The following is a 12,658-nucleotide window of genomic DNA, read 5'->3' as shown; positions in this document are numbered from 1 at the left end:
TACCCTATTAAAAAATGGGGTATAGAGCTTAACAAAGAATTTTCAACTGAGGAAATTGAATGGCCGAGAAGCACCTAAAGAAATGTTCAGTATCTTTAGTTGTCAAGAAAATGCAAATCAAAACAACTCTGAGATTCCATCTCACACCAGTCAGAATGGCTAAGATTAAAAACTCACGTGATAGTAGATGCTGGCGAGGGTGTGGAGAAAGAGGAACACTCCTCCATTGTTGGTGGGATTGCAAGATGGTGTAACCACTTTGGAAATCAGTGTGGTGGTTTCTCAGAAAATTGGACATAGCATTACCTAAGGATCCAGCTATACCACTCCTAGGCATATACCCAGAAGATGCTCGAACATATAACAAGGACATATACTCAACTATGTTCACAGCAGCCTTATTTATATTAGCCAGGAGCTGGAAAGAACCCAGATGTCCTTCAACTGAGGAATGGATTAAAAAAATGTGGTATATTTACACAATGGAGTATTACTCAGCTATTAAAAACAATGAATTTGAGAGTTTCCTAGGTAAATGGATGGAACTAGAAATTATCATCCTGAGTGAGGTAAGCCAATCACAAAAGAACACACATGATATTCACTCATTGATTGTTGGATATTAGCCCAGAACATTGAAATGGCCAAGATGCAACTCACAGGCCACATGAAGCTTATGAAGAAGGAAGACCAAGTGAGGGTGATTCGGTCCTTCTTAGAAGGAGCAGCAAAATACTCAAGGGAGCAAATATGGAGACAAAGTGAGGGACAGAAACTGAAGGAGGGACCATCTGAAGACCATTCCACCTGGGTATCCATCCCATGTGCAGTCACCAAAGGTAGATGCTGATGTGGAATTCAGGAAGTGCATGCTGATAAAAGCCTGATATACATGTCTCCACAGAGGTCTGCAAGAATCTGACATATTCAGAGGCAGATGCTCACAACTAGCCATTGAACTGATCATGGGGTTCCCTATGGAGGAGTTAGAGTGAAGACCAGTGGAGCTAAAAGGGTTTGTGGCCCCATGAAGAGAGCAACAATACCAACCAACCACAGCTCCCAGTGTCTAATCCACCAGCCTGGGAGCACTTAGGGAGGGATCCATGGCTTCAGCTGTATATGTAAGAGTGGAGGGCCCTGCTTGGCATAGGTGGAAGAAGAGATCCTTGACCTCATGAAGGCTGGAATTTGAGGGTGGCAGGTGGGAGTGGGGGGGTAGGTAGGGGTTACATCCGCAGAGAAGAAGGAGGAGGGGTGAGGGGATAGGGGGTTCCTGGGTGGGTAGGGGGTGGGTTAAGGGGACAATATATGAAATGTAAATAAAACATCCAATAAAAAAAAGAAATTAGATCTATGGGGATATGTTACTAAGTTTACTCATAAAGAATCTTATAGCCATAATATTATATTGATAGAAATATTTACATTTTAATGCAGACTCAAAGTTATATTTTCTTACATTGATATAAAATTCATATATTGATACATGTTTAAGTTTTTAATTAGTATAAATCTTTGTATATTGCCACAAACTTTAAATTAAATTTTGTTACTCTTATATAGGCATTGTGCGTATGCAACTCATTTAAGAATACAAGACTTAGAGCCAATTCTTCTAATAGCTGCTACTACAAATTGTTTACGATAATTAAGTAATACAAATTAAAGATCAGATAGTGAACTGATAGAAATATTAAATTCTGATTTAATTACAATAAGTGCTTTCAATATTTTTCAAATGGCATATAGCCATGAATGGTCAAGGTTTAATAGTCCAGATATACTATATATATATAGATAGTCTTCAAAAGCATCAGATACACACAGAATATGGCATTTAATATTATTTTATTATTAATAGAACTTTCTACTAGGAGACATATCTGCTCTTGACAGTACCACCATCCCACTTCAATGAAGACATTGAGCATCAATACCTCCAATTGGAGTTATTTCAATTGTGGCAAGCTAGCCAATTAGAACAATCTTAATTTCATCCTGCAGGCAACTACTGTCCAAAAAATGGACACACAGATGTGGGATAGTTAACTGCTAAGCTCTGCTAAGACAGGGTAAGCTAGTCCTTCCTAATTTGTGCTACACTTATGGTCTATCAGATAATTCTTGGCCAAAAGACTGAAGACAGATGCTTTAGCATTATGAGGAATATTGGGGAATGTCCAGGAAGTCAGCTGTCTCTACAAATCGTATAGTTTTGGAATCTATGTTTTTGTGCTTCCTGTATGTTCAGGTAATATTTAACTCCTCAGTTCTTTGATGGGGTTGAAGACAAGTTGTAGTCTCATAGTCTCATAACTGAACTTCAATTCTTTAGCATTAAAGAAGATATTCTAGAATTGAAAGGATGGTTTTCAGATAGTATTGAAAGTCAAAAGAAAAAAAATTCAGTTACTGAGTTATAAACTCTTTAAGGTATGATAGATGATACTTTACCTAAATTGACAAATACGATGCACTAGAGGTTATAAGTGTATATCATAGTTTATAATTTGAATAATTAGTATAGTTGGGTTCAACTTATATTTGAGAGAAAAGAACCTTTTTAATTGGACAAAAATGGAGAAACGGAGTGGGTTTAGCCTAATGCTTTTTGCATTCAAATGTTAATTTGAGTCCCCAAAATTGTTTTCAGGAGAAAGTCCACATGGAAACCACTGAGGGATCCTACCCTCCATTAATTCTGATTGGTAAATAATCATGCAAAAGTCAATATCTGAGAATAGACATAGATGCGGTTTAGGTTTCTCAGGCTAGGGACCATGAGGAAGGAGAAAGGAGATCCACCAGGCCAGGACAATGTGGAGGAGATGAGAGGCACCGCCCTAAGAAGAACGAAGGACAGAGAGGCATGGCTACCATGTGAAGGAACCATGAGACCACAGCCCATACTGCAGCCCAGTAACACAGTTCTCTGGGTCCAGAGCAGCCAAAATAGAGCATAGGAAAAATATGTAATAACTCTGGATTAAGTGCATGGAGTTTAAACAGCAGCCCAGCTTTTGAACTAATTAAGGCATATTAAAATACAAAGGCTGTGTATGTGTATGTGTGTGTGTATGTGTGTGTGTGTGTGTGTGTGTGTGTGTGCGTAGCAAGTAGCAAACTGTCACTGGGATTTATTTAATAAATATTTAATTTCAACAGAAACACTATTACAAAGCTTGATTTCTAGTGCCCATTTGTACCATGACTGTAGATAAGATTGTTAAGCTGTAAAAAGAAGGACAACATTCCTTCTTAGATAATACTGTTCTTTGGCAGTTGCTATTGATATAATTACATACAATATATTTTATCTATATTTTATAAGACTTAGTTCTTTAACTATATTCATAACAAATTTAAAAATATGGTTCTACACACTGTGTTTTCTAAATTCATGCACACTAATTTACTACAATTTTAAGACAATCCTACTTTTCTCAGGAAAACTGATAATAGCATTAAGTTCCAATGGCTTTGTTTGAGATAAAGTTTATGATACATGAATTCCATGTATTTTTATTTAGGTACTTCAATGTCCATCTTGTTATTTTTTACCATTAACCTAGTTTAATGTATTCTCTCCTGCTTGAAACTATTGAAACTATTTGATAGATAATACCAATTTCTTACTCTCACTTTATTCCTTCCTTCTTTTAAATGTTTATCTATTTTTTGTACCTACTTTCAATATCTTATAAATTTTTACTGTTTTTAAACTTTAATAGGTAATATAAAATAACCTAATTTCAACATACAGTAGATCTCTTGCTTTTGAACCCCAATTAACAATGAACTTAATGGTTGTATTTCAAACTATGGGACTTCACAAGCCTTCTTTGAAACTCTTAAATCATTTGCACACATTTCCTCTGTTCTTTCATTCTTTGGATCCATTTTATCCCATCTCTGTCTCACATTTTTCCTTTCCATCAATTATTTTCTAAAGGTTTTCTATATTCATTACAAATTATCTTTTACTGATTGGTTTTCTGCCTCATTTTGTGTTTGATCTGATGCCTCCTCTGAATTCAGTAAGATGATTTTCATCAATGCAATTAAGAAATTACCTCCAACTCATCAAGATAAATTGGCACTTGTAGTTCAAGCTTGCAATCTTGCTTTCTCTGCAATGCATTAAAGTACTGAATGATAGGAATTTTCTGAGTAAAAAAAATTCTTGAGGACATGTTTCTCCTGTATCTAAAATATACTTGGACTTTTATGTTTAATTTAGCAAGTAATTTTAATGCATTTTTCAAAATAACTATCCTTTATACTATCTGAGTTGTCCTCCTTATTTTCCTATTTAGTGTAAAGGCCAATAAATACTTCTGTATGAAATTTACTACAAAATCTCTGGCTCTCCAAGAATTTAGAATAATTTCATTTGCAAGTTTTCAAGAGTTGCAATCATAATGCATTCACTTTATGACTAATATCCACAATAATATCCTGACAACGTGGCAAAATCAGTAGCCCTTCAAATTTTTAGTATCTTATAAGTTTGAATTTTCTAAAGGGTAGAGGTACATATGTGCTAATTTTGTTTCTCGGTCTAGTTTGGTATACTCAAAATGTGTGCTCAGTAAATTAAGAGACTCTTTAGAAGGATTTTGCCATAGTAATAGTTGTTATGTCTAGGTTTTAGGTTGCTTGATATTTTCTTTTATGACCTACAAATATTGGTAGTCAATTCATGGTCATTAGTAGTCAGTAATTTTAAAAACACAACATTAGCATGCCATGTGTTATTGTCTTAGTACTATTTATCATTCAACATAACATTAATAAACTTATTCAATTTGTTTTTGTATTTTAGTGTTTGGGAAACTAAGGTACAAATTGGTGAAGCACCTTAAAAATTCAGACAATAGGTCTAGAAACAGGGAGTCTGATCAGAATATCTTTCTAGTAGGCACTATGAGGAATATTAATTAATTCATGATACAGGAACAAACTAAAAAAATTAAAGGCAGGGAAGGAGTAGAATAATTTAAAAATATTGTCGCAGATAGGTGTAGAAAATACATTCAATGTAGGCTTAAAGTGGATTGACTAGGGAGATATTCTAATCAACAACAGGAAATTCGTCTATTATTGGTTATGTGAGTGATGACATATACAGGAAGAAGGCATCACAATACTGTAAGGTCTCAACTCTACCAAAGAATTACAGGCAACTAACAAATGTTGAGAATGGGAGAAATGGTCTTCTCTAGGGGACACTGTTTGTAGTATACTAATAGTATCCAAGGGATACTATTTCTAGTATATCTTTTAAAAGACCAAAGATCATCCCTGAAAACATATATACATGTAACATTATGCAGAGAAGATTTTACTTAGGGACATATATGTATATAAATATATACATGTACATACATACATATAAGAACAATTATTGAGAAAAGACGGCCATGAATTTAAAAGAGTTTATGAAGGGAGAGAAGTGACAAACCCAACAGGAGAAATTATGTAATTATATTTTACTCTCAAAAAATAATAAAGAAAAAGAGAGTAGTAATGATTCATGACATACTACTGCATTCTATAATAATATGGATGACTCTCAAAGATATATTTAAGTGAAAGAAGTAGGAACTGAAAAACTTGCAGATTGCATATCTTAATTTTGTGAAATGCCTACAAAAGAGAAAGCTGTGAGGGAAATGAGAATCAGGAACCTTCTCAAATAAGTGTTCTTAAATTTATTGGCTATGATGAGTGCAAAATTGGGTAAATTTACTAAAAAAATCATTGAGTATATTTAAGACAAGTGAAGGATATAGCATTTTAAATATGACTCAATAAACCTGTTAAATTTATTTTAAAGACAAATACTATGTATTTTACCCATTTTCTAGAAATTTAAGAAATTAAATGATGGATAAAAGAAAACAAGGTAATATAGTCATCATTCTTAGAGTAATCTAGGTACATCCCATATTCTGATATAAATGCTCTAATGTTTTAATGGATAAAAACAGGATTAAAGAAATGATAATAGTTTACATGTAAATTAGAAACTAGTGAACAGAATCTAGAAAGGTAATCATAACTTTTTAAACTGAATTCATTTTGACTGATTTACAAAAATGAACTCTTGTATGTACCAAACTGTATCATTATACCTACTGACAATGCTTTCTTCAGATGGAATCCTATAATAATCACCATCCTTTCTCAAGTTCTTATGAGATCAATATTTTTGCATTTCATATATGAGAGAGAGCATGAAATTCTGATATCCTCAAATATGGTTTATTTTTGTTTGTTTGTTTTAGGTTTATTTTTCTTAACACAATCATCTACCATTCTGCTCTAAAATTATTTACAAAACATGTCATCAGACATTTTTATAGCATAGTTCACTTGGTGAAAACATTGTCACAGTTTAATAAACATATATAATGATATATAATATGCAAAGACTCATATAAAATTACTTACCTTTACAATCCAATTCATCAGAGCCATCTCCACAATCATTTGTACCATCACACAGTTTGCTATGAGGAATGCAGCGACGATTATAGCAAGGTTCAAACCCACTACGGCAACTTCGGTTTTCTTATGAATAAAGATAGAAACTTGCTGTTAGAGATCATAGATGATTTGAATGACTATCATGAAAAAATAACTAAACAAATACAATTTCCAGCCAAGACATACAGAAAAATGGAATGTTCATATATTTTTAGGGCAGTCATTATAGAAAACATGAATGATACAAAAAGTTGAGAAATGTAACTATCATATGAGTCAATTATTCTAGTACATGTATATTGAAGGATGGAAATAACCACAGCCTAGCCAAACCTGCACTAATATATTTACGGCAGCACTATTCACAGTTGTCAAAACAGGAGCTGAAACAAGTATTAATCAAAGATGAATTATGGAAGGATGGTGTAAGTATACAGAAGTATGCTAAGAAGCCTTTAAAAAGACTGAAGACCTGTCATTTACATCAACACAGCTAGATCTGCAAAGGAATCATCTGTGTTAAATGGGAATATTGGTACAGAATACCTACAACTGTATGTTCTCATTATATAGGAGAGTTAAGGAAGTAGAAAATACAATAGATCTTATGAGAACAGGAAACAGATGTGGGATATTGAGGGATGTAAAGTGGGTAGCCTTTGGAAATAAATGTGTATTTTGATAGAAGAGATAACTTGTAACATTTTCTGGTTTAACAAGTTTAATGTGGCTGACAACAAATAGTTAAATGTCTCAAAGAGTGAATAAAGAGGATCTTTGAATAGTCACAGCACAATGTACAATTATTGTGTGTTAGGAATTAGAATTATAAATATTAGTAATAAATTAGGAATGCCTGTGTGGTCTCTAAAACCTTACATACTTATTAAATGCATATCTTTTAAAAAGGCTTACTAATTCTGCTTTTATATGATTGCTAACTGGTTTATATAAATATAAAAATATGATGATGTTATTCTCAGGCTCATTTCATAGTAAAGGTATATTTTTAAACTTAATATTATTCCTACTATCTTCAAACTCTACATTCAATTCCTATTCTGTAAATTAAGCACAAAACTTGAATACTTTCTGTATAAAGCAATCAAACAGATGATATCTCTCTATCATTTTAACTGAGAATATTAGTCTGCAATGAAAAATTACATGCAAATTGTCAAATTTTCATGTTTCTATTTACCAATTCTTTGATAACTTGGGTGTAATCATTGCCATGGTAAAGTTCTAAAAAAATAAGTTATTTGTAAGGTAGCAATTAAAATAGAAATTCCCCAAATTTTCTATGGCACAAACAGAATGTTGTTGCTGTGATAAAGTTAAATCACACTATTTTAAATTTAAATCTGGACAATTGCACAGGGAAGATTAACAAAGAGATGAAGGCAAAATTGTGCTGATGCCTACCACAGAAAAGTCAATCTCCTTCAGAGAAAGATTTTCACTTGGGGTCACCAATATCGGGCACCTGTGATGAAACGCTATATTTCTTTTGGATCATGGCTATTATAGTTTCCAAATCAAAAGACAGTAGCCCTATGTTGATCCTTGAAACAAAACTTGGATCAATAATGCTTTGACATCTATTCAACATGTTCTTGGCTGAGGGTGTATCTTTGCTAAAGAGTAAATCTTCAATATATAACACTCATTAATATTTCTGAATTATGTTTTTAGGAATATTGGCCTAAAATTATTGGAAAATGTAAATTAAAAGGCAGCTAACAAAATAGGCTCCAATTCCCTTTTAATTTTCTTCAATGCAATAGAAAATAATGAAGGTATTCTTCAGTGAATTCCATAGTAACTGGGTAGATGATGATGTATGTCACATTATCACAAGCCAAGTTTGGCCAATATACTTCAGAGATATGTTGCAATGAGAGAAAAATTGAGACAATTATTCACATGAAATAAAGACAGATAAACATACCTAAAAGTATGAAACTAAGCAGAAATATCTTTCTGTAGAATAAAAGTCCTGGTTAAACACTTACCACAATAGAACAACTTTTCATCTGATTTGTCCTTACAGTGAGGGATACCATCACAGGTGAGGACATAGTCAACACAATCCCCATTTCCACACTCAAACTCAGAATAGAAATTACAAGAAGAGTTTTTAGCTGAAACATCAAAAAGTAAGTATTGGTATAATAAAATTTATTTTATATTATTTAGCATTGTATTCCTCTAGTTTAATTATAAAATTAAGTTACAGTATAAACATAAAAATGAAGTGAATAGCAATGATTCACATTTCAAAAATTAGCAAAAGCAGTTTCTGACATTCTTTTTTTTATCTCAACAATTCTTTAGGGAGTTGTTTGTATAGTACTTTTAGACTTGTGTCACTATTTTACGCCTATCTGTTAATCATTTGTCGATCATATGTGTGCTGAGGAATGCAGTAGTTTTTATTTGATAATTTACATATCGTGAAGTAGAAGTAATCTGGCTTAAAATAACTCCTTTTAAAGAAAACAATTACTCAGGTGTGGTTGTTCACATTATAACCTCAGAACATTGAATCCTGAGACAGGAGGATTGCAAGTTTACGGCCATTGTGGCGCATAGTAAGTCTAAGGTCAGTCTAAATTGCACACTGAGATATTATCTCAAAAACCTAAACAAATAATCTCTGAATGTTATAACAGTGCTTTGGTCTATCCTCACTAGTATACATTCTTTCAAACAATAAAACATTCCCGTGTAAGAGAGCCCAGCTCAGTATGGATGGTGCTAACCCTGTGAACTTGGCCCTGGGTGTGTAAGAAAGACAAATGAACAAGCCATAAGCAGCATCCCTCCATTGTTTTTGTTTTAGTTTCCTGCTCTGACTTTCTTCAATGATGGACAGTAAGTTGTGAGATAAAATAAACCATTTTTCTCCCAAACACACTTTTAGTCATTGCTTTATAACAGCAACAGAATGAAAATAGAATATATGTGTAATGCAAAATAATTTTTGTTCTAGCAGAATTCTTGCTCACACTTGCATTTGGTACATGACACTGAACACTTTCTGCTTTTGTCTATTTTCATGTTTGCCTTTCCTAACATTTTCTTACATGAGTATTTTATTGAAGAATGCTTGCCTTTCCTGGTTCTGTGATGGATATTGATGATAACTAGTTCCACAACATTAACAATGTTGTGTGAGATATAGATACCTATATATTTTGCCAACAATAAGAGCCAATGGTTTTTTCTATATTTACACTCAAGCATGTGTCAGTAAATGAAAGAGACCACTAACATTCATGAACAATGTTAGCAAATATGTGTCAGAAATATTCTAGTTTTTTTGTCAATAGTTTGATAAGAAGAAAGCTGAAGCTACTTTGTGGTTTTGCAAATGGACAGCAGGATTTCATAACAATCACATAATTGATAGAGAATGTCTCCGCAGTAATTTGTCCCTCTCCAGGAGCCCAGTGCCACACTTCAGTTTCACAGCACTGCAACTCTGCATGTTTAAAATAGTTTTCTTGTTTGACTCCACACCCCTCAGCAGCAAAGAGAAGAGGTAGCGTATTTGGGCCAGTTAAACGTAAGTTTTTTTTTTTTTTTTTTTTTTTTTTTTTTTGTCGCAACAGGGCTACACTGTATGCTGTGCACTACCCTTGCTCTTTTTATCCATGTCACCGTGTGAACCCTGCCCTCCAGTGTGACCTGACAGAAACATGAATGATTCTAATGCATGACTGATGCTTCAGGTGTGCACATGGCATCCGGCCCTGATCATTAGAAGGCCAACTGAAGTGTAATTCAGGTAGTCGTGTGATCTGTTCAAAGAAGTATAGACAACAAAGAAATCTGGAGATTTGAGGCGCACTCTATTAAAATTGTTTATCTGTATTAAAATTCCATGACTAGTAGCAGCATTCCCTTTTTTGTTCTGACACAGCCTTACAGAAAGCCAAATATTTATTTTTTACTAAGATGTGCCCTTGTTTGTAATACAAGTTCACAAAACAAAAACGCACATAGCAAATATAAGAAAGGATCCTCTTCGTAAATAAGGGACAAAGAAATATGAAGATAAAAATGAAAATACTTATTTTTAATGATGTAAACATATCTACTTTTGTTAATTTCCTAACATGAATGATAAAAGAAAAGGATACAAATAAGGAAAAAAATGTGTCAAAACTTGCATCTTCTGAAAATGAGTTCACCAATTTCCGACAAGATGTTTCATTTTCCACCTTTCTTACGTACAAAGAGTTTCAGTGTTAAAGGGAAATTAACCTTTTTTATGTTGCTTGATATTTTTTCCTGGCAATATTGAAACACTTGAACCATTATTTATTTTGGAAATTTTGCTGTTAATAAGGGTGTATTGTAATGGTACTAATTAAAGACCGCAATGCCTTTGGGAGGAATAAACATTGCGCAAGGCTGGAATGTTACATTCTTAATTAACAGTTTGGAAATGATTACAAATAAGCTGTATGAGCCCTTTTCTCTCATTTACATACTGCCGTAGACTATGCATGGCTTACTGCGTGGCTGCTTATCTCCTGCATGGCTTCCAGTTTATTTCAGCTGTAATTAATTTCATAATTGCAAGAGCCTCAGAGTCACAGCTATAATTTGGCAGATGATCTTGTATTCAGGAACTTCTGTAGCTGTTTCTCACACAGTCAGGCCCTCAATCACAGGGACTTGTAAGTTATTATCTTGGATACTGTTTACTAATCACATGAAGGTAAGAAAACACTACAAAGAGCTGGACGTTCTCATAAACAGACAAAAAACTGCAATTCACTGTTGGAGGATAGTACAGCTTTATCAATACAATATTATATTTTCAATATATTTTAAGCATATTCCATATATTTTCCTTACTTACTCACACATCTGTTGTTAGCTAGCAATATTCGCTCCCCTCTACAGGAGCAATTCACTCTTCCATCTGGTGTTAAGAGGCAGAGGTCATGGCAACCTCCATTTAATAATGCACATGGAGAGAGTTCACCTGCAATGAAGGAGTCTATGAACAATATTCTGTAACAAATACACAGTCCCCATTAATTATAAGTAACAAGTAAACTAGTGAACTGATTTAACCCAGAGGAATCTCAGGACTTTTGAGGATGCCGTGGTATTATAAAAGGGTTTTCTACTAAATAATTCTGTATTACAATGACTTCAACATTTACAAAACAAGATGCAAACATACCAGGAAGATAATCTTTGTACAAAAATGTTATCCTTTATTTTCAAATATAGGAGGACTAAAGAAGAGTGGGGTACAATTTATAAAAAATTAAAACAGAAATTGTTCTTAATGGTGACCAGCTGAGTGCTATAGAACTTATTTAAGCATTTCAGATAGTTTTGATACGTTGAATAGTCAATTTCTGAATATTATCTCCCTAGTGATAAGATCTCATAATGTATAATATTGTAAATGAGAAAAAATGACAGGTTGTATAGTTAGGAAATATTTCCTATTACAACTTACAGCTATTGGTGTCATTAGCAACAGCTATAATTCCCATTGGTTGATGTGGAATATCTGAACGAAGAACTTTGGTTTCTCCTCCTGTGTACTTGTTGGAACGCAAAATAGCTCTCCGTCCCCAGTCTGACCAGAAGATATAATTGTCATAAACCGCCAGACTAAGAAAAGTTCCTGGTCCAGACTTGACAATCACCTGAAATAAATTATAGTTTACACAACATATAAATATTCAGACATTGATACCTTTTTTAACTCCAGAAAGTAAGGGATGAAAATTAGTTATCAACAGTAGGGACTGGCACATCATAATTTCATTGAATGTCCCATCGTAGTATGTTATATAATTTATTTTACCTATTTAAGTTTTCTTCAAAATATAAATAGAAAAAGGCAAGAGCAAAGGATTAATAAGAAAATTAACATCTACTGAACTAGGGTCCAAAAAGTATAATAAAGCAAGCAAAAGATAAAAGAAGAATTTGTTCTGGAAGAAATAAAATTAGTCGATTTACTTGTAAACGCCAAACTTTGTACATAAAGTATTGAAAGAAGTTGAAAATAATAATTGAATTCAATATGAATTCAAAGAAAGATACCCTGTTACTAAATACAGGAAAACATTCTTTATGATCCTGGATCTCACAATGGCTGTAATTTTAGTACAACACTTAA

At 33.3% G+C, this 12,658-nt stretch overlaps 1 protein-coding gene across 1 annotated transcript in view; it reads right to left on the bottom strand.

Moving 5' to 3' along the window:
- Nucleotides 1–12,658, bottom strand: part of Lrp1b (LDL receptor related protein 1B) — a 1,533,520-nt gene that overhangs the window by 275,421 nt on the left and 1,245,441 nt on the right. Inside the window, exons 43-46 of the mRNA XM_028754677.1 lie at nt 11,987–12,179; nt 11,372–11,497; nt 8,511–8,639; nt 6,460–6,579 (exon numbers count right to left, since the gene is read on the bottom strand). Of these exons, the coding sequence (XP_028610510.1) occupies nt 6,460–6,579; nt 8,511–8,639; nt 11,372–11,497; nt 11,987–12,179 (568 nt within the window). The remainder of the gene's footprint in view (nt 1–6,459; nt 6,580–8,510; nt 8,640–11,371; nt 11,498–11,986; nt 12,180–12,658) is intronic.

This window comes from Grammomys surdaster, unplaced genomic scaffold (genome assembly GCF_004785775.1).
Source record: "Grammomys surdaster isolate TR1022 unplaced genomic scaffold, NIH_TR_1.0 126035, whole genome shotgun sequence".
In the NCBI taxonomy this organism is placed as follows: domain Eukaryota; kingdom Metazoa; phylum Chordata; class Mammalia; order Rodentia; family Muridae; genus Grammomys; species Grammomys surdaster.
The sequence above is the reverse complement of the archived record's forward strand: the minus strand, read 5'-3'. Positions and strand labels throughout refer to the sequence as shown.